Genomic DNA, 22,745 nt, shown 5'->3' on the forward strand with positions numbered 1-22,745 from the left:
TATTGCCTGAAACTTCATAACAAGCAAGCCTAGAGATTTCTTTAGGAAAAAGTAAACACTCCTAATTCCTTTCACAGCCTAACAGTCCCAGTGAATATTGTTTTGATGTGGATAGTGATATGGTCAATGTATTCAAGTTGGAACTGGTGGAAAAACTGTTTGCCGAAGATACAGAAGCAAAGAATCCATTTTCAACTCAGGTGTGTTGCCTTGCTTATTTTTTATTTTATTAATTTTTAGTCTGAAGTGACTGGGTTTAACTTGTTTTTCTTTTACAAGATGTAGTCATACAAACTCTTGTATTTATTGTTTGAAAGGACACCGATTTAGACTTGGAGATGCTGGCCCCTTATATCCCGATGGATGATGATTTCCAGTTGCGTTCCTTCGATCAGTTGTCGCCATTAGAGAGCAGTTCCTCTAGCCCTCCAAGTGTCAGCACAGTTACAGTGTTCCAGCAGACCCAGCTACAGAAACCCACCATTACTGCCGCTGCTGCCACACCTGCCACCACCACCACTACTGCCCCCACTGATGAAGTGAAAGCAGTGACGAAGGACACTCTGGAAGACATTAAAATACTGATTGCATCTCCACCTTCCACCCCTGTACCTCAAGAAACAACAGCTGCTCCAGCACCAGCATACAGTGCTCCTCACAGTCGGACAGCCTCACCAGACAGAGCAGGGAAGAGAGTCAGAGAACACACAGAGAAAGCTCATCCAAGGAGCCCGAACGGATCTGTCACTTTGAGTCAAAGGTACTTATATGGAACTTAGTTCTGTCATGTTCTAGTACATATGTGACGTTAAATGATTGCTAAACATACAGCCATCTTTCTGACATACCCTTTAAGGAACATAATAGAGTTCATACACTGTCTGAATTCAAACAAACTCGCAAAAGCCCAAGTTACCTTATAACTTCTCTCACAGAATCCTATCAATTGTCCAAATATAGAAAGTCAGAAAGATGTCTTCCAACACCTCTAAAAATAAAGTCCAGCCGTAAGTTATAAATGTCAGGCATTTCTTTGTATGTCATTCAGAATGGGAAATAACTTTTTCCCTGCTTAGATCCTTCTGTACCTGAAGAAAAGCCCTTCAGCTAATGGTTCTTTCCCATTCCAGACTCAGCCTGGTGGTGTTTAGTCCTCATTGGTAAATGGGATATTTGCCGGCCTTCTTTTTAAAAGCTTGTATGTAATTGAGAGTCTTAAACTTAATATTATTTTTCATTACATATTTTTGTGTTATAATTATTATAAAGAAAATAAACTGGCTGGGCAATGGTGGTGCACACCTTTAATCCCAGCACTCTGTGAGTTCAAGGCCAGCCTGGTCTACAGAGCGAGATCCAGGAAAGTCACTAAAACCACAGAGAAACCCTGTCTCTAAAAAAAGAAAAGCAGCTTTGTTTAGATCTTACAAGAGTCCTAGAATGACTTACAGTATTGTTTCTATGGAATGAAGCAATGTTTGAGCAAATATTTAGAATTTCTGTATATAATATGTAATGGTATTTGATGTGTTTTAAATTTGAAGCTGTATCTCCAGGAAAGTAGTTTTCACTAATTAGTGAGTAGAATAAAAATGATTCCTTCTGTTCTGTGCCTAGACAGAGCAAGCTGCCTGCTGCCTCTGATAGCAGAAGAAAGGATTCCGCTGAAACTGGGTGGACCTTTGTTCCCCTTATCACCCCTTCGCCTTAAGTGCTAGGACAGGCCTGCCATTTTTTTTTGAGCTAGGAAAAAACTTTGGGCTTTGGATGAATTCAGTATTTTCAGTTGGGTATAGTAATATATGTCTTAGTCCAGGCTCTCAGGCAGCTGAGTCAGAATTACAAGCTTAAGACCAAAGCTGAGTGTGGTGGTGTGCACACACAACAAATAAATAGATATAACAGAAGTGCAACCAGAGATGATATTTACATGATAGAATGAATTATATTTCATGAACACAACATACTTGCATAAAAATTTTAAACCAGCCAGGCAGTGGTGGCACATGCCTTTAATCCCAGCACTCATGAGACAGAGCCAGGCGGATCTCTGTGAGTTCAAGGACAGCCTGGTCTGCAGAGGGAGATCCAGGACAGGCACCAAAACTACACAGAGAAATCCTGTCTCTCGAAAAACAAACAAACAAACAAACAAAAAAATTTAAGCCAGCTTGCTTATATACTACATGGTTTATAAATACTTTAAAATTAAGAGTTAGTCATATGACTTAGTCATTTGGCTTTCTGTTGGAAAACCAAAACAAATACAACAAGCTTAATTGACTTCATAATACTTTCCTGTTGCCTAATATTTCAGATATCCAATTCAGATATATTGGTCAGTACTGAGGCCAAACCAGCAAAGTGCAAAGGTCACTGTAGAGGAGATAGGTATGTGAAGGCCTGGCATGTACTTCATAGCTACAGTTAATTAGCAGTGGAACTTAGAGCAAACTACCCAGCTGGCCTTAGTTTCTCATTTATACAATGGTTACAAAGTACCTATCATATCCATCCTTGAGTGTTAGAATGAGGTTAAAATGAACTTGAATTTTGTTTGGTGGTTGTTTTGTTTTTGAGGCAGATTCTCACTGTGTAGTCCAGGCTAGCCTTTAACTTAAAATGTAGCCAGACTGGATTCAAACAGGGATTATAGGATTATAGTGTGTAGCCCTGTGTCCAGCTAAAACATTTATAAATTGAAAATACTGTACAGAAATGAATGTCATCTTGTATTTCAGTAGTCCCCAAAATATGAGTCCACTGAGCAAGGGTGGTCTTCTATAGAACGGTTTGTTTTTTCTTTCCAGAAATACTGTTCCTGAGGAAGAATTAAACCCAAAGATAATAGCTTTGCAGAATGCCCAGAGAAAGCGAAAAATGGAACAAGATGGCTCCCTTTTCCAAGCAGCGGGAATTGTGAGTGTGAGTGGCATGTTGTCTTCCAAATACATACTAAAGTTTTCTTTTCAAAAGCTATCTTCGGGCTTGTTTTTAAACTTACACTTAATAAATTCTGGTGTGAAAAACCCAAACATGGCCGATAACTTTAGAGGAAGAAGTCAGGTTTGCCGGTCACTCCACCCTCACTATCATCACCACTCTCATTTTCTTCTCAGTAAATTATTTTCCGTATTCCAGAAGCACTGGGGCTAGAGAGATGGCTTGGGAGTCAAGAGTACTGACTGCTCCTCCAAAGAATCCAGGTTCAAAGTCCAGCACCCACGTGCTGGGTCACAACCCTCTGCAACTCCGGTCCAGCAATCCAGTACGCTCTTCTGACCTCTGCTGGCACCATACACGTGTGCTGTCCAGACACACACAGGCAAAATAACCAGACACATAAAATAAAAATAATCCTAAAATGTCTGTTAAAGAAGGACTATCAGCCGGGCAGTGGTGGTGCACGCCTGTAGTCCCAGCTCTCAGGAGGCAGAGCAAGGCGAATCTCTGTGAGTTCAAGGCCAGCCTGGTCTACAGAGTAAGCTCCGGGACAGGCTCCAAAGCTACACAGAGAAACCCTGTCTCCAAAAACCAAACCAAAACAAAAAGGACTATGTTTTAAGGACAGTTGAGGCTAGCTTATGGTCAGAACAGATTGACTGGAAAGCATTTAAAAACACATTAACAATAATGGGGAGGAAATAACTATCATACTGTTATAAGAACAAATGAAAATTACATTATTACAAGAAAAATTTAAATTATAGAGCACTGTTGAAGAAATCTGGCTTATTGGTTGCTATTAAATGTATATTGACTGCAAGGTTTTTTACTGTAAAAAATGCAGCATACTAACTATTAACTCAATTCTTCGTAGGGAACGTTATTGCAGCAGCCAGGTGACCGTGCTCCCGCTGCGTCACTTTCTTGGAAACGTGTGAAAGGATGCAAATCAAGTGAACAGAGTGGAATGGAGCAAAAGACAATTATTTTAATACCCTCTGGTTAGTTTATTCTTTCTGTTCTTAACTAGCATAAGGAAAAGAATTAAATATGATATTATTTTAGGACTTTTCCCCCAAATGACAGTGGTTTTGGTTCCTTAGGAAGATTAAAAAGTAGCTGGATGGTGGTGGTGCAAGCCTTTAATCCCAGCACTCAGGAGGAAGAGACAGGCGGATCTCTGTGAGTTTGAGACCAGCCTGGTCTACAAAGTGAGATCCAGGACAGGGACCAAAACTACACAGAGAAACCCTGTCTCAAGAAAAAGAAAAAGTAAAGAAAAGGGGGGAGAGAGAAAGACAGAGAGAGGAAAAATGAAATACAGTAGCATGTTGTCTGCTGTCCGAAATTGAAATTCAGTGATTAATGAATTGCTTAAGCATTTCAGAACAGACTTTGTATAAACATCTAACAGCAGAAATAAACTTGATTATACTTAACTTGTTTGCACAGCTAAGGGTTTGCCCTAGAGGTTAAGATTCTTTTCAGAAATGTGTTTTATTTTACCCAGTACTAACTGCATATTAGGTGTTTAAGCAATTGAATGATACTTAGGTATCTTTTTGTTTTTCAGATTTAGCATGCAGACTGCTGGGGCAATCAATGGATCAGAGTGGATTACCACAGCTGACCAGTTATGATTGTGAAGTTAATGCTCCCATACAAGGCAGCAGAAACCTACTGCAGGGTGAAGAATTACTCAGAGCTTTGGATCAAGTTAACTGAGCTTTCAGAATCTCATTCCTTTTATTGTTTCTTTTTTGTTCAGTTATTGTTATTGTTGTTTGTTTGGGTTTTTTGTTTCTGTTGGTTATTTTTGGACACTGGTGGCTCAGCAGTCTATTTATATTTTCTATATCTAATTTTAGAAGCCTGGCTACAATACTGCACACACTCAGATAGTTTAGTTTTGATCCCCTTTCTACTTAATTTTCATTAATGCTCTTTTTACTACGTTCTTTTAATGCCAGATCACAGCACATTCACATCTCCTCAGTATTTTCACCATTGCATTGCAGTAGTGTCATTTAAAATGCACCTTTTTATTTATTTATTTTTGGTGAGGGAGTTTGTCCCTTATTGAATTATTTTTAATGAAATGCCAATATAATTTTTTTAAGAAAGCAGTAAATCTTCATCATGATCATAGGCAGTTGAAAATTTTTTACTCATTTTTTCATGTTTTACATGAAAATAATGCTTTGCCAGCAGTATATGGTAGCCACAATTGCACAATATATTTTCTTAAAAATACCAGCAGTTACTCATGCAATATATTCTGCATTTATAAAACTAGTTTTTAAGAAGAAATTTTTTTTGGCCTATGAAATTGTTAAGCCTGGATCATGACACTGTTGATCTTATAATGATTCTTAAACTGTATGGTTTCTTTATATGGGTAAAGCCATTTACATGATATAGAGAGATATGCATATATCCAGAAGGTATGTGGCATTTATTTGGATAAAATTCTCAATTCAGAGAAATTATCTTATGTTTCTTTAGTTACTTTACCAGCTCAAAAGAAAACGGTTCCCTATGTAGTTGTGGAAGCTTATGCTAATACTGTGTAATTAATATTAAACATAAATGTTCTGCCCACCCTGTTGGTATAAAGACATTTTGAACATACTGTCAGCAACAAAAAAAATCATGCATCGTTAGTAAAATTGCCTAGTATGTTAATTTGTTCAAAATATGATGTTTGCTTTTATGCACTTTGTCGCTATTAACATCCTTTTTTCATATAGATTTCAATAATTGAGTGATTTTTTTTTAGAAGCATTATTTTAGGAATATAGAGTTGTCATAGTAAACATCTTGTTTTTTCTATGTACATTGTATAAATTTTTCATTCCCTTGTTCTTTGTGGTTGGTTGGGTCTAACACTAACTGTACTGTTTTGTTACATCAAATAAACATCTTTTGTGGACCAGGCCCCCTTGGGTCAGCTTTTATGTTTAAATAACATTTTGTTTCAACATTTCCAGCTCATAAAATGATTTCTCACAAATTTAAGTTCTTTATAAAAATTACACTGTACATTTCTGCACTCATTATTGTCATTATCTAATGTATGATGTGTTCCCAACTGTCATGTTAAATAATGACAAATCATAATATTGCACTGTAAAGAGAACTTTTTTAGAAATTTGCCATTATAAATTTATCAGTCTATTAAAATATAAAATACAAAACTTCAGCATTTTCAGTATGAATGGAATAAGTGAAGCAAATCATGAAACATCATAATCATATATTGTTGTAAGGGCTCCAGATTCCTCCTAATTTCTAGTCTGTTTCCATTAGCAGATAAATAAAGCTAGAGCTGAAATAAGACAGTTCCCTAAGCTCCAAGGGTACTTAGGTGGCAGGTCAAAGAATCGTATGTCCATCCTAATGTCTTAGAACATTATCTTGGTTGGTTTGGTTTTAATGGGATGGGTACATGACACATTAATATGCAGATGTGGTTTACAGCTAATCGTACATTACCTGGTGTTTCTTTACTTTGCCAGATCAAAAGAAAACAGTATTCTGTAATTGTGAATTTTAGAAACTTCCAAATAAATACCAAATATCTTCCAGCTATATGCATATCTTTCTATATCATGTGTTTCTTTTAGTAGTCTAAAAACATTTTTAAATAGCTTTATTCTTTTTCTCCTGTGTTTTTCTCTTATAATATAGCTGTTCTGCTTTCACATTCTAATTTTTAAAAGTCAGAAAGTCAATGAAGATCTAAACATAAAACATGGAATCTGAGACTGCTAGTGAACTCCTGTAATCCCAGCACTTAGAAAGCAGAGGCAGGAGAATCAGGAATTCCAGCCAGCCTTAACTACATAGTGAGTTCTAGGCCAGTATGGGCTACATGAGAATGTCTGTCAAAAAAAAAACAAAAAAAACTGCCGGGCAGTGGTGGCGCACGCCTTTAATCCCAGCACTCGGGAGGCAGAGGCAGGCGGATCTCTGTGAGTTCGAGGCCAGCCTGGGCTACCAAGTGAGTCCCAGGAAAGGCGCAAAGCTACACAGAGAAACCCTGTCTCTGAAAAACCAAAAAAAAAAAAAAAAAAAAAAAAAAAACCAAAAAAAAAAAAAAAACAAAAACAAAACCTGGGGAAGGAGATCACTGAATCCCCACACCAGAGGTAACAGTCTTTTAAAACCATCTCTGTGGTGCTGAGGGTCAAACCTGGAGCCTCACATGCATACCAAGCAAACAGGATCCCACAGCGGCACCAAGCAAGCCCAGAAACATATCCTCACCGACCAATTACATTACCAGTGGAGAGCCTTGGTATAAACCCTAAACAAAGCTAAGTCTTAGGGAGCTGTTTTTAATCTTAGGATGAACCTGTGACTACAAATAACAGTTTTGAACAGTATAGTAATACTAATCCAAATTTGGGGGCACCCCGAGACCATGAGCCAAAGTACTTCCACACTTAATTACAGACAGCAATAGACGTTTTAGAAGAAAGTGGTTGCTTACTATTCCTCGTTCACAAACAATTTAAAATACGTTTATTTAATAAATTAGCTGCAGTTGAAAACTTGAAGTTATGTACAGTTTTCATATATTTGTAGATTTTTGTCAATATATACTAGAAGTCTGAGGAAATGACTTGTGAGCATTGGTTCAGAAGGGAGCTGTAAGGAGAAGTACCTGCATGTGGTTTCTCAGAAATATCTAGATTCCAGATACAGTCAGCCGATACTTCCCACCATCTTGGATTTCTTTATAGTGCCTTTAGAACCCTGCTGTGGTATCCCGAGCATTTCTCCCTTCAAGGACACCCCCGCTACCCCGTTCTCAGCCGCTGCTATGAATACTTGCCCCTGACAAAAGGATAGCAAAGGGAATTACCATATTTTGTTCATTTGATCAGTGCCTCTTCTGTTAGGCCTAGAACTGAACATGGTTACCCATCACCCTAGCTGACTGTTGCTAAAGCGCTTTGCAGAGTCTGCCTCTAAACGACCCTAATGTCTGTTAAGTACCACACGCTAAGACTTAATGCTCGCATTCTGCACGTTAATTCACCACCTCTACGAATTCATGCTTGTATCTCGTTTTGTACATTCTAGATGCTGGCCATCAGTGACTCCAGAGCCTACGGTCCTAACCACCAGTCCACAGAACATACCCGATTCCCCCCATTGCCGAATGTTCAAAAATAGCACAGAGGAAGACACAGAGTAGAAAATGGAGGGCTGGCTGTCACTTTGAGAAGTGAGGTGGCATGTCACAAATGGCAAGACACAAATGAACAACGTGTTTTTAAAGCTACCTACTGGGCTTGAGTTTGAACCAAAACGTAGGCGCTCTCACTACAGAGGCATTGAAGGGACTAGAGGTGTGACAAAGTACTTGACATATAAAAGGCTTATAGAAAGATGCATGTGGCTTTCTCAGAGCTGTTGGAATTAACGGCATAACAGACGTGGTTAAAAAAAAAAAAAACCTCATAATTACCATTCCGAATCTTAACTTCCTCCTCCAAGCTTCGATAAGAGGTTTGAAAAGTTCAAAGTTCTAAGGCAGAAATGTCAAGGGAGAGTGGGAGGCGGGTATCGAAACGGTCGGTGAGGAGGGCCTTTCTTACTTTAAAGTTTAATTCAATAAAACCTCAAACATGCAGCTGGCTGGAATCAACAAAAAGGTAAAAGAAAAAAACCTCTGGTGGTGTTTCAAGTCCGCCCTGACCACTTTGCTCTTACTTCTTCCCCTTACGTAGCCTTGAACCTGTTCTCCGGTTCCAGCAATCTGTAGACTATGATCCTGTATAGTGCCCTGTCATATAAAAGCGACACCTTACCACACCCGCTCCTCTAAACGCCTCCTGGAGCTTTGTGTTCACACCCTTCAGGGGTTTGGGGATCGTTTTTATTCTTACCTGCCATGGGTGATTTTTATCCAAGACGCGGCTCAGACACCCGATCTCCACTTACTCAGTAATTTCCTTTATTCGGTCTTGGCTGCCTTCCGGAACGCAGAGAAAGGCAGGTGCCTGAGAGCGGCGCAGCCCGACCCTGGCGAGCGTGCGAGCCGGCATAGAGCCTGGCACTCCTGCTCCGGGCAAGCGAGCGTGCACGGTGCTACCTGCTGCGGATGCAAACGCCGCGCCCTCCGCCCGCTGGCCCCGCCCCGGTACGTGCCTGGGCTCAGCGCCCGCTGCAGCCGGCCGGTGTGCGGGGCGCGGGACCGCCTGCGGCTCCCGCCTACGTGTGCGAGTGCATGTGCGAGGTTGGCGGGGGCGGCCGCGCCTCGGTCCCCACGCAGCCTGCGGGGACCGAGTTCCCAGTGCGCTTTCCGATGGGGCCTGGGCTGTCCCCATCAAATGCTTTCGGCTGCTGGCTGTTCTTTGTGGGACAGAAATTCCCGAGGTCTCTGAACATGTTGGATCATCGCAGTTTTAAATGAATCTTTATGTAATCCAGTCAAAAAAACAAGGAATTCCAGCAGGAGATGGGGGTAGGGGGCGTTGTCTGGAATCTCAACCCTCCAGAGGCTGAGGCAGGAGGATTCCTCGAGTTCAAGGCCAGCCTGGGCTACCGAGGGAGATGGTGTCTCACTAAATAAAGAATAAGTATATAAATAGAGTTGCCCAAACGGCCCTCCCCTTTAAAAAGCTTATTTTGAATAAATCGCCTTGGGATGTCTGATTAAATATATGAAAACTCTAGCTGCCCCAGGTGGTTGGTTTTGTTTGGTTGAATTTTTTAATTTGGTATGGGGTTCCCCCCCACCCCCCGCGCGCTCGTTTTGTTGTATGCTGACTGAGAATCGTTGGGAGAAGACAATCTTGTTGGAAGGACGGAGATGAGTTTACAGAATATGGAAGCGCTTGAGGCTTTACATTTAATCTCTTGTAATCTTAGCGTGACGGTTGTAGTTTGCAGTGAAGTACAAAGACGAGAAGAGCCGGGAAAAAAAGGAAACTCGCTCTGCACAGCCATCGCTCCCGATGCTCTGCAGCTTTATCCCTTGAGGACTGTTTGTCTGCATCAGAAGTAAGGGTCCATTTTTTAAATCAGTGGTTGAGGTGTTATAAATACTTTCTGCTAATGAAAACTAATCTGTAGCATGTGATTAAGAACAAAAGCAGGAGCCATTTAAAGAGAGCCTTTTGGTCTCTGTGGATGTTTAAGTCATAAAGCAGCAACTATCTACTGAAATATCGCAAAGCATAATTTTTTTTAAAAGCAAGTAATATATATCTCATATATATGGATTATATATATCGTAACAAGAAGGCTAGGATTCTGTGAAGTCAAATTTATTTTTAGAAGTCTTGGAATTAATCAAACTCACTTGTGCCTTTCCAAATGCTTTTTTTTTCTAATGGCTTTACAAACGAATTGTATACAACAGTACGACAAACTCTTTCCCATAAACTACATTGTGTGGTGACCAGTGTGAACTGGCCTGGCTGCTAATCTGCTCCAGGACCTTTAAATCAGTGTAATCAGTGTAAACCACAGAGAGCGCCTCACAGCATGGACTCGTGGACGCTCTGCAAATGCCTGTCACCTGGGCGGACATCTTCATCACGCCTCTTTAACAACCCCCCCCCAAACTTCCATGATAATTTTTAGATGTTGCAAGCTCCCCTCCCCCACCCCTCCAGCTCTGAATTCCTGGTTGTTTCACAATCCTTCCACTTGGAATGCACGAGGGGCAACACGTGATTGGAGGAGAAGGAGGGTTTCTTATGTAATGAGGGAACCAGAAAGGAGTCCAGTCATAGGAAGGAAGTGGGGAGGACAACACTGCTGTCTAGCTTCTCTCGGGGAATGCATTTCATTCACTGATAATTGTACAAGAACACCATCTCAAACTGGTGCCTGCCGTCAAGAGTGTGCTTCATTCCCTGGATGAGGTACCTTCAACTAGTTGAGCAAATAGGTATTTTCTTTTCTTTTTTTTTGTTTTGTTTTGGTTTTGTTTTTCGAGACAGGGTTTCTCTCATGTAGTTTTTGGTGCTTGTCCTGGACCTCGCTCTGTAGACCAGGCTGGCTTCGAACTCTGCCTCCCGTGTGCTGGGATTAAAGGCGTGCGCCGCCGCCTGGCTTTTTTTTTTTTTTTTTTTTTAAGGATTTTTATGTGTTTTAAGTGTTTTTGCTTCTGTGTGTGTGTGTACTGTATGCATGTCCGGAACTGGAGTAAAGAACAGTTGTGAGCCCTCAGGTAGGTGCTGGAACCCAAACACAGGTCCTCTCTCTGAAAGAGCAGTGAGTGCAGTTTTATTTTAAGCTATCTCAACAATCCCTAGCAAATACAGTTAAAGCCTAAACAAAGGTTAGATTAGTCATCTGGGAAGTCCCAAATCACTGTCTACTAACTGCCTTTTCCATGAGCTATTGTCTTGGTAATCTAATCAGTAATCAGTATCACCAGTCCAGACGGTTCTCATCTGCTAAAATTGGAACATAGCTTGGTCCTTGCAGAAGGATGGCATGCAAATTTATGAAACATTTCACACACACACACACACACACACACACACACACACACACACACAGAACAAACATGATCAAAATGTATGAAAATTTTTTAAATGAAAATAAACAGTGGGCAGTGATGGTGAACACCTCTAATCTCAGCACTTGGGAGGCAAAGGCAGGTGAATATCTGAGTTTTGAGGCCAGCAGGATATACAGAGGGAGTTCCAGGACAGTCAGGGCCACCCAGAGAAACCCTGTCTCAAGAAAACAAAAGTTAAAGTAAATAAATAACTTTTTTTGTTTTGTGGTGGGTTTTTTTGTTTGGTTTTTGGTTTTTTTTTTTGAGACATCGTTACTCTGTATAGTTTTGGTGCCTGTCCTGGATCTCACTCTGTAGACCAGGCTGGCCTCGAACTCACAGAGATCACCTGAGATTAAAGGCATATGCCCCCACCACCCGGTACAAATAAAAATTTTAAAGCAATCATTTGAAGTTTCTTGAAGTCCCTCAAAGGAAATACAGAAATAGTTATTCAAGAAAATCTGCCAGCCCTTAGCTTACAACAGCCTCAATATTTCTTGAGTCATGGCATGCTACTCATCTCCACAGCTTAGCTCGACTGAGATCCACTCCTGTAAGCAGCATCAAGAGTTGGGCACTCCCTTCATCTCCAGATCCCAGTAAAGGATTAGGTATTTCTCTGGGAGGGGTAGGCCCTCAACATAACTCATCACCTCGAGCTTACATTTCAAAGATGCAAAGGGAGATGGTATAAATGTCTGTTCACTGCAGAGAGGACACTGACCACCAGCGACATAACCTAGAGACAATTCCACCCAAATCTAGTTTTGAGTGTAGCTAGAGTTTTCCGCCTTGCCCACAGTCAGGACAAATCTTTGTCACCTGCCAGTCCCACAGCCGCTCAGACCCAACCAAGTAAACACAGAGACTTATATTGCTTATAAACTGTATGGCCGTGGCAGGCTTCTTGCTAACTGTGTTTATAGCTTAAATTAATCCATTTCCATAAATCTATACCTTGCCACGTGGCTGGTGGCTTACCAGCGTCTTCACATGCTGCTGGTCATGGCGGCGGCTGCAGTGTCTCTCTGCCTCAGCCTTCCACTTCCCAGAATTCTCCTCTCTCCTTGTCCCACCTACTTCCTGCCTGGCCACTGGCCAACCAGTGTTTTATTTATTGACCAATCAGAGCAATTTGACATACAGACCGTCCCACAGCATTTGAGAACCGGGAAGTTTATTGGGTTCACTTACAGGAACATGAATAACTCAAAGGCAGCTATATCACCAAAGCCACACCTTCAGCATTGGGTTATATCTCAAGAAAGCTGCATCCTCAGAGCTCCCTGCCCAGCTTGCAGTCAGCTCCACAGAAGAGACTCTTCTCTCTCTTTCTCTCTGTACCAGCAATGGCTTGTTGCTTATTTACCCCTGTGGAGGAGCCTGCGAATCATGTGACTTCCCGAGACTCTGCACTTTTAGTGAGACTGTTGTTTCTTTAGCTTCCTGGGGCTCAGGGCCCAGCCCCCCCCCCCAACTTTCTTTTGGGGATATTTCAATTTGAAGGGAATACCTATACAATGAGAAACTAAATTCGAAGTAATTTAGCCTTGGAGGTTGGAGAAATGAGCTATTCCTCATTTACCTTTATCCCAGGTGGCACATCAGGCTAGGAGTTCGATGACATGATAAGCAAGCTCAGAATAACAGAACCATGGTCCCCTCTCAGAGTCTACCCATAAAACAAAGGAGTCACTCTGGGAGAAGGCTGCTGCCTCTCTCCCCAGCTCTGAAGTAGTGGCTCAGAGATTCTGCCCAGGAAGAGACATCCGTAAGAACAGAATGCTGACATTGTCTCTGTAGGAGCCAACTTTATTTGGAACAGAATATGGGTGAAAACTAAAGGTGTTATTGCAAACAGTGAATACTTGGGGGTTGGTAACCAGCAAGAGGAGCTCTCTAGAAGCAACAGGGTATCCAGCTAGTTTGCCAGAGAGCCAGGAAAGAGAAAGCTATAGATCGCCCCAGGGTCAGAAAATACATCAAGACTAAATTTAAAAAAAGCCTCCCTCCACAGACTTCCTAAATTCAACTGGTTTTAGACTACGGATCACTTTATGCTCCAGCATGTAATTAGCTACCAGTTAGTGTAGTGATAGCCCGTGCTACCACGACCCGTTCACCATGTCCGAGGGAGGGGCTATGGATCGAAAAATAGAGACAAAAGACAGCAGTCATTCCCCTCAGCAGAATTCTGAATGCCGTTCATTGAAAGAGGGAAGAAACCTTAAATACAGGCTTACAGCACAATGGGGGAACCCCAGAGGGCAGAAGTTCGCTACTGATGTTTACAATCTTTTTTTTTTTTTTTTTGGTTTTTCGAGACAGGGTTTCTCTGTGTAGCTTTGCACCTTTCCTGGGACTCACTTGGTAGTCCAGGCTGGCCTCGAACTCACAGAGATCCACCTGGCTCTGCCTCCCGAGTGCTGGGATTAAAGGCGTGCGCCACCACCGCCCGGCTGATGTTTACAATCTTGCATCTAAGCTGTTAATGCCCAATATGCAGGATACACAAACCAGGAACTTCCCTTAAGCATTCAGGAGGGTGGAAACCAGCAGGGAATTAGCATAGGGAGGACATCAAGGTCAAGGTCAGCAAGCAAGGCAACAGCTACCCAAACCAGGGGCCAGGGCCCTACAAGTTAGCAGAGGCTAGCATCTGATTGTGATACCATAGGAGGGCAGATCAGGAAAAGAGATAAAGAGCACAGAAAAGCACTGTTATCCCAGAGTGATTCTGTGTACCACCAAAGTAACAATCTCTGAAGACCAGCACCGCAGACACTATCCCTGAGTGCATTGTGTCAGAAACACAGATGAGGGGGTCCTGCAGATGTCATACAGGGAAATGAACCCCTCAAAGAGATAAGAATGAAAGAAAACCCAGTGCAGATTGACTTTGTCAACCCGGATCAGACTTCGGGAATCTAATGCCAAGCAGTTCACTGTCAGCATGTACTGTGTTTTCACAGTGCCATTGGGAAAGGGTTTCCAGGCAACAATCAGTCCCAATTCCATGTGCACAATATAGCTAAAGGTATGACTACATAGAGAATCTTTTACAAAGTCCATGTGGCCATGAGAGTGGGTTCTATAGCTAAAAGGCCTAGTGGGGTCGCTGACCATTAGCATAGAGGTCAGCAGACTGTAAAGTACATGCCACACATGTACTTTATGGTCTAGAGAGGGAAGAGTCTGGAATAACCATTCTGGGGAATTAGGGTGAGCTCTGCCTCCACAGAGAGCACCAGGTCGTCTACAACCTCCACTCTCAGCTTTCTGGATGGAGTGCAGGCATTTGATTTGTATCTCCTCCATTGAGGAAGACACCCCTGCATGATGAACACCCCTGGTTTGTTGGGGAATATTATTTTGAGGTATGCTGCTTTTGCTTATGTTGTATTTGTTTAACTCTGTGAAGCTGTGTTACTGTGCCTGTCTAAAACACCTGATGGTCTAATAAAAGAGCTGAACGGCCAATAGCAAGGTAGAAGAAAGGATAGGCAGGGCTGGCAGGCAGAGAGAATATATAGCAGGAAAAATCTGGGAGGAGGAGGAGAAGTAGCCAGAGAAGGAGGAGGGCATCAGGGGCCAGTTACCCAGCTACACAGCAAGCCACAGAGTGAGAGAAAGTTTTACAGAAGTAAGAGAACAATGGGAGAAGCTCAGAGGTGAAAGGTAGAAGGGAAATTTTAAAGTTAAGAAAAGCTGGCTAGAAACAAAACAAGCTAAGACTGGGCATTCATAATTAAGAATAAGCCTCCATGTGTGATTTATTTGGGAGCTGGGTGATAGGCCCTCAAAAGAATAAAAACCAACAACCACACTGGTTCTCTTAGTGCTTCTCTGTGAGCACACGGACCTCTGTGTCCCCAACAGTCAGACATGTTTGTGTTGTTCCACAATGTCAGAATTTATTGAGTCACAATAGATTCATGAGCTACATTAGTTTTGTTGCCTGAAATTTGGAAAATCACCCATTTCTCTTGATAGATGACCACTAGCAAACACAGGTCCTTTTATTCTAATCTTTGCTAATATTAACTCTTGGGGTACACATCCCTCTCTGTAGGCAGAAGTTTCTCTCCCACCAGCCTATTCCCAAATACCTGGCAGCCGCTTCTTAAATAATTGAGTCTGAGGCTTAATATTACTTATAAATGCTCCGTTGATAGCTCGGGTTTATTACTAACTAGCTCTTACACTTAAATTAACCCATAATTCTTATCTATGTTTAGCTATGTGGCTTGGTACCTTATCTCAGTGCAACAATCTCATCTTGCTTCCTCTTCATCTGGCTGACCACTCCTGACTCCACCCTTCTTCTTCCCAGCATTCTTTGTTTGGCTTTCCCACCTAACTTTCTGCCTAGCTACCAGCCTGTTAGCTTTTTATTAACCAATGAGAGTAATATATATTTATAATGTACAAAAAGATTGTGCCACAGCAACTGCCCCTGTGTATGTGTGTGTGTGTGTGTGTAATGGTAGTAGTGGTGGTAGTGGTAGTAGTAGTAGATGACTGGCTACAAAAGGGTTAAAGAGGCCACAGCAGAGTTCAAAGAGACCTACTACATAGAGGCAGAGGCAGAAGGCTGATAGGCAGAGTCTATGTGCGGGTGGAGGAGGATTGCAGGGCAACAAGTCTGAGCTGAATCTCAGGGTTGAGTTGAGTTGTTGAAGCAAGGAAGCCAAAGAGTGCAGAACCAATGGACCATTCAAGTAGACCATGTCAGCAGTGATGACTGAGCTGAGTTGAAGCCCTGGGACAGGAGTCCTTGTCAGTCCCCTGATGAACAGTGGTGGTCACAGGTCACAAGAATATGAAATAGAGGAGTCCAGCTGTATATAATAAGCTATACCTTGATTGACCAAGGAGTCCTTCAAGAGAAAACCATTTATCATGGAATACTTGGTGTTATTCAGCTTTGTAATATTCAGCTGTTTCTTGCTATGAATTTCTTGTGCTCATAATTCCCCAAGAATGGTGTGTGTGAACCTCCTCGGGCATATACACTCAAAGTACTTGGATAAGGTCATGTACACAGGGCCTTTTGCCTCCGGACTCCCTGATCCCTTTTTAGCATTTGAATTTGGGTATCTGCCTTTTGCAAATATCCCCTTTAGCTACATCCAAAGAAAAGGCCAGCTCCAAACAAAGCATCCAAGGCCCCTGAACTAAGGGTAAAACATCCTTTTGAAGACAGCCTGGGTCCTAAGCCAAGTGCCTGGCTCCTAGGTGCATAACTTTGCTTCCTGTGGAAATCAAGTTCAGATCTCCCCTTTTCTCACTGACCTAGAGCAATTTCTTAGAACAAAGAGTTTTCTCACCAGGCTCCTTTTGTGGGAAGATGGGAGAGCATGGGAAGGGATGCTTAAAACTGCCTGATTGCAGCTCTGAGGATGGGGGGTGTGGTCAGGTGAATAGGGCCAGCCATAAAGACCATGGCTGAGGGTAGCTCCACTTCCAAGTGTACTAGAGGGCTGCCAGATACGCAACAGTCACTTCCTCAGACCCAGGGAAATGTTTACAATGACCAAAAGGGGAACTCACCTAATTGCCATTGTTGGTTGGAATGCTGAGCAGTTGGTGAGCTGGAAGTCTGGTCCCTTGTAGATGGACAGGAGATGAGGGATAGAGTCCTAGTGTGGCTCAGAACACAAAGGAAGAGCACAGACACCAAGGGAGTCTATCCAGGGTTTTGACACCAACAATGTAAGTAAATTTGTTGCCACTCTGTGGGTTTGGTCCCAGGTTTTGGCACCAAAATGTGAATTTTGCAACCCTGGGGCAAGGTATCCTGACTACCTGGGGAGTCAGGCAACACCTTGAGCTGCTTATGGCAGCTCTGATGGCTGGAGCTGCAAAGAGATGGCTCAACCCCGGAGGGGAAGTTTTTCTGACTGCTTGGGACAATTAGGACTGGAACTACTTCAGCAGGGAAGGGAATCCTGACTGTTTGGGAGAGTCTGGCTATACCTGATGTGATGGGGGATGGTCTCCCCCGCAGGATATATATAGAAATCCTGCTCCTCTCCTGGAGAGCCTCTGTAGCTGGGCTTTGCTCAGCCCCCACTCAAGGGGGCTACCTAGCAGAGCTCTGCTTCTCCAGCCTAAGATGTTGCTTCTTTTGCTTCACTGTGCAAAAGGGGGACCCCCTACAGAAATGTAGAAATCTCCTATAGCTCTGGAGAATAGTGTTACTTTTTCAGCTCTCTCTTGCTCTGTCTACTGAGGAACATCTCAGCAAGGATCTTCTCTGGCCAGTAAATGAAGATCTTCACACCCAAAACTCTTTTGAGAAAGAGATTTCTTTGGGAAGGAGGAGTCCAGGAGAGTAGCTGCCTCTACCAGGGTGGAGAGAACAACCCTTTTTTAAACTGACCAGGCAGGGCAGTTTATATAGGATTTCTTGGGGGTGGAGTCAACCAGGGATTGACTTGAGGCCCAGGGTTCTACTGTCCAGCTCTATGATTGTTTTCACAAGTCAGTTGGCCAGGGGCAGAGATGGCTCTGATTTGAGCCAAACTGTGTTTCTTTCGCTGGCCTTATCTGAGACATCTTTCCCTAGTTCTGGGCTCTAGGATCAGGGTGGGTTTCTTTCACCAGCCCCCTTTCCCTACAACTTTTTCTTCAAATGAGCTAAGCTGTTTGGGGTGAAGTATATTTGATAATTGTCAAAACTTTTACTTGTACCTGTCTTAAGTGGAAACTCACTGAGACACTCCCTTTCGGGCTTAGCTGTTTTGAACACTTGAACCTTCATGGACATCTTGAGGAAATCACACTCCAGCTTTGAGCATCTCTGCAAACCCAGCAGCCTGTACCTCCACTTCCGCCTCAGTCCTGATTGTGCTAGCCAGCCTGCACCTCCTTTGGAAGCCTTCCCCAGGACAACACAAGCCTTGGGGAATCCTCCAAGCCTAGTCAGCTTGTGCTATTCTTTCTTAGACCAGAAGGGAAAGAGTTTGCCTCTGCACCTCAAGAAAAAACTGTGTTGGGTGCAATGTGAGGCTTGTGCATGGTCATTATGTAAGGCTTTTTAAAAATAATTTTCTTAGTTCTATTTTATTTATTTCTCTGCCTTTGTCTCTGTTTCTATCTCTGTCTCTTTCTCTCTGCGCATTTGCCATGGTGTATATGCAGATTGTTAGGGTCTGCAGAACACCCCACAAAACATAGACCACCACTCACACTATGGAATCAGCCAGAACATTGTTTATTCCAGCATGCAGAGGTCTGCCAGCCAGACAACAAAATGACTACAACACCCCCCTTGTGTGTATGGGGGAAATGAGGTCATCCTGAACCTGATTGGCTGGGGCTCCTCTTCCTGCTTTAACAGGGTACAGAAACTGAAACCTAACAGGGTACAGAGACCAAAACTGAAACTAAAAGGAGTTTGGAGTTTGAGTGGAGGCTGGGCCAGGAGAAGCCTGGCTGTGGTGCAGCGGTGGTTGGTCCCTCACAGATGTCAGAGGACACTTAGGAAAGTTGGTTTTCTTCTCCCATCATGTAGGTTCTAGGGATTGAACTCAGGTCATCAGTTTTAGCTGGAGGTGCCTTTTCTCACAGGCTCCTATGTAAGACAACGGATTGATATTTAAACAAGGCTGTGATTGGTGGAACTGAAAGCTTTGCTGCTATTGATGCAAGTTAGAGCCCTGCCCTTTCACATTCCACCCACACTCGTCTGGCTCTATAGATAGGCTACATTTATTTATATCTTTTGTGTGTATGCAGATACGCACATGTAACAGTAAATATGTGAAGGTCAGAGGACAATTTTTAAGGGTCCGTTCTCTCCTTCCTCCAACTGGGTGCTGGGGATTGAACTCAGGTGGCCAGGCGTGGCCTAAAGTGTTCGGGCTTGTTGGTAAGCATCTTTACCTGCAGAGCCATCTCATTCTGTCTCCCTCGCTCTCCCTCTCTACTCTTTGGTTCAGTGAGGAGGTCTGCTCCTCTGTGTTGCTCCCAATAGTTGCAGCCTGAGGCCCTGTGGTGTGTCACTGTGGTGACAGCAGCAGTGACAACAGCAGCCGCATTAAATGGAGACTAAATTGACCCAGAGAACAATCAGGGGGAAGAACCTGTGGTGAGCAGAAGAAGCCGCTGAAATAGTGAGAGAAGGTGGCCAAGACCATAGAAGGTGAAAGGTTATGAAGAGCAAAGGTGAAAGACTACAGGCCTTGGTCACTGCAAGAGATCTAGAGACCTTCTGAACCTTAAGAGTGGAAGACCCAGCCTCAAAGAGCTGCAAGGATCTACTGTTGGGGATCAGGGCTCCAATGCCCAGGACTGACAGTTGTAACAGCAACCATTGTTAGGGACAGAGAGTGTCAACTCCCAAGACACAATGGGGGCAGGCTTAACTGGCACCGAGTGTTGCTGATGTGAATGGCTGCAGGAAGTGGGGAGTATGTTAGCATTGGTGAGCCAGGTCACTGAAGCAAGGCCCACAGCAATAAATAACCCTCTAAGGACCTGGAACTAGACATCTCTGGCTTCCGAGGCTCAGAGCCATAATAACCACTGAGCCAACTTCAGTCCTGGAACCCAGTGTCCTCAGGAGTTATAGAGACAAGTTTCTGAAACTCCTGGACCAGTCCATAAACCTCTGGTATTCAAGGGCCTGGGGAATCCTCCAAGCCTAGTCAGCTTGTGCCAAATCCTACTCATGATTTCCACTCAAAAGGACCCAAGCCAGCTGATTGGTAACACATTATGTCAAATGTTTTGTCTCAGTGAGGAAAGGCTGAGAAAGGCTGGCTAGCAGTGAAATAAGAGATTCAGAACATTGTGTGTTGTTGTTGTGAGGTATCCACCAGAGAAGACCACTCAGACACAGGCTCAAGCCAATAGAAAAGTCTTTATTAACTGGTCAACAACTACACCGGGTGTTCACAGCCTTTCTCAGGGTGAGCTTTTAAGGCCCCCCCCCCAAAACAAAACAAAAACAAAAACAAACAAAAAAAACATCCTGGGTACACACACAGGCAGACCAATTTCCATCATGATATGATGCACACAGTGTAGGCCCTTACTAGAACCTGCTTGCATTGGTAAGCATATTTTGGAAACAACATGCCTGAGATAATGAATTTAAAAGGAGAGAATATAGGAGGGTGGAAAGGTTAAAGTGGGAATGTGGGCAGGAAGATGAAGAGAGGAGAGGGGCAACCAAAATCAGGGGTATATGAAAAACGCAAAACAACAACAACAAAACCCACAAAGAATGTTTTAAAGTAAGGAGGTGGTAAGTTAACCAAGTTTGATCTTCCCACAGTATATACAAATATCAAAATATCACATTATACCCCAGAATATATAGAACTATTGTCAATTAAAGCTAAAATTTGCCAGGCATGGTAGTGAATACATGCAATCCTGGGATGAGGGAGGCTGAGGCAGGAAGATTACAAGTTCTATCTCTCTTGAAATGGATAAATGCATGAATATGTGAATGAATAAATAATACTAATTAAAGAAAAGAAAAAAAAAGGAAAAGAAACCTGGACCAGCAAGATCCAGTCAAACTTAGTCAAACTCTTGTAGTAGAAAAACCCAAGACTTGAGTGAAGAGTCCCAGAAGTCATGTATGAAAGGAGAAAACTGACTGCATGAAATTGTTCTCTAGTCTCCACATACATATCATGGCCCACACATCCCTAATAATGTCAAAAGAAAAAGTGGTGGTGCACGCCTTTAATCTCCAGGCAGAGGCAGGCAGATCTCTGTGAGTTCGAGGCCAGCCTGGGCTACTGAATGAGTTCCAGGAAAGGCACCAAAACAACACAAAGAAACCCTGTCTCAAAAACAAACAAAAAAGAAAAAGAAAAACAAACAAAACAAAACCCCCCTAAGAGTCTCATCAGCTGAGTCCTTCCAAGGCAATAGGACCAACTAACAAGCAACTGAAACCTCCCACCTATGGGCCCAAATAAATATTTTATCTTTTTTATTATCTCAGATATTTTTGTCACATGATATAAAAGTTGACTAATATACTCCAAGGTGAAACTGTTTTTTTTTGTTGTTGTTGTTTTGTTTTTTTTTGTTTGTTTTGTCTTTGGAGATAGGGTTTCTCTATGTAGCGTTGGCGCCTATCCTGGAACTAACTCTGTAGCCCAGGCTGGCCTCAAACTCACAGAGATCTGCCTGCTTCTGCCTCCCGAGTGCTGGGATTAAGGGCTTTCGACACCACGCCCAGCTGAGACTGTATTTATGATACATGAGTATGCTTTAAAGTTGACCTGAAAATTCAAATTGGATTGGGTCTTCAGTATTTTATCCCCACAAAATAGATGGAGACATGTATGAAAGTGATTGTAGTTGTATTGTTTATCATAGCAAAATCTGGACTATAAATAAATTTCAAGAGGGAAGAGTGGACAATTTGTGTATTAATTCAACAAAGTATTAGGCAGCAGAGAAAATGAGGAACTATAAGTAATAGCATGAATACATTTTGAAATGCTAAGTTTAAAGATAACTTGAAGAAAATGAATTGTAGATTGCAATTCCACTTTCATAAAATTCAGTCAACTACAACTAAAATATATGTATACACACTGGCTTCAACCTCTGGCCGCCACAGGGGCGTGCAGGTGTGTTCATGAACACACACACACTCCACAGAAACAATAAAAGAAATGTACCCATGCATGCACATCCCGGAATTACTTTTCTAAATATCAGTATGACTTCCAAATAGAAATACAGTTTCGAATACAGAATGCTAAACCATAATAAGCTCCGGGGAGAAGGTAAGAAGCCTAACGTCCAGACAGTCAATTCAGCTAAAGAGCGGTGTGTCAAGTAGGCGCTCTCTAGTAAGTACTGTGTAACAAGGGTAAGAAACAGCAACTGTTTCCGGGAGAGGCTGCAGATTACTACGGAAGCCACACATTAAACAGCCAATTAAGCAAGTATATACTGGAGGGTAACTTGGTGATCAAGAAGAACCAGGTGGCCGGGCGGTGGTGGCGCACACCTTTAATCCCAGCACTCAGGAGGCAGAGGCAGGTGGATCTCTGTGAGTTCGAGGCCAGCCTGGCCAGTTCGAGCGAGTTCCAGGAAAGGCTCAAAGCTACACAGAGAAACCCTGTCCCGAAAAAAACCAAAAAAAAAAAAAACAAAAAAAACCAAAAAAAACCAAAAACAACCAACCAAACAAAAACAAACAAACAAAAAAAAAACAGGTGATCCTTTCCTAATAAGTTCTCTTTGGATCCTCTTCCCACGTGAAGGGAGGTTGGGGTGGTTG

The 22,745-nt window shown here is 42.7% G+C and overlaps 1 protein-coding gene and 1 long non-coding RNA gene across 6 annotated transcripts in view; one reads left to right on the plus strand and one right to left on the minus strand.

Moving 5' to 3' along the window:
* Positions 1 to 5,883, plus strand: part of Hif1a (hypoxia inducible factor 1 subunit alpha) — a 49,670-nt gene extending 43,787 nt beyond the window's left edge. For 2 of the 4 annotated variants that reach the window (XM_006992734.4, XM_006992733.4), the window contains exons 11-15: positions 78 to 200; positions 318 to 760; positions 2,811 to 2,925; positions 3,821 to 3,947; positions 4,520 to 5,883. In XM_006992734.4, the coding sequence (XP_006992796.1) occupies positions 78 to 200; positions 318 to 760; positions 2,811 to 2,925; positions 3,821 to 3,947; positions 4,520 to 4,671 (960 nt within the window). In that variant the 3' untranslated portion in view covers positions 4,672 to 5,883. The remainder of the gene's footprint in view (positions 1 to 77; positions 201 to 317; positions 761 to 2,810; positions 2,926 to 3,820; positions 3,948 to 4,519) is intronic. The other 2 variants (XM_076550878.1, XM_076550879.1) reach the window with 1 other exon arrangement.
* Positions 1 to 9,084, minus strand: part of LOC121822385 (uncharacterized) — a 43,740-nt gene extending 34,656 nt beyond the window's left edge. The window contains exon 1 of one of the 2 annotated variants that reach the window (XR_013044372.1): positions 8,847 to 9,084. This is a non-coding gene — a long non-coding RNA (uncharacterized LOC121822385). The remainder of the gene's footprint in view (positions 1 to 8,846) is intronic. The other variant, XR_013044373.1, reaches the window with a different exon arrangement.
* Positions 9,085 to 22,745: the final 13,661 nt, after the last annotated feature.

The sequence above is a fragment of the Peromyscus maniculatus genome, chromosome 14, assembly GCF_049852395.1.
Source record: "Peromyscus maniculatus bairdii isolate BWxNUB_F1_BW_parent chromosome 14, HU_Pman_BW_mat_3.1, whole genome shotgun sequence".
Classification (NCBI taxonomy): domain Eukaryota; kingdom Metazoa; phylum Chordata; class Mammalia; order Rodentia; family Cricetidae; genus Peromyscus; species Peromyscus maniculatus.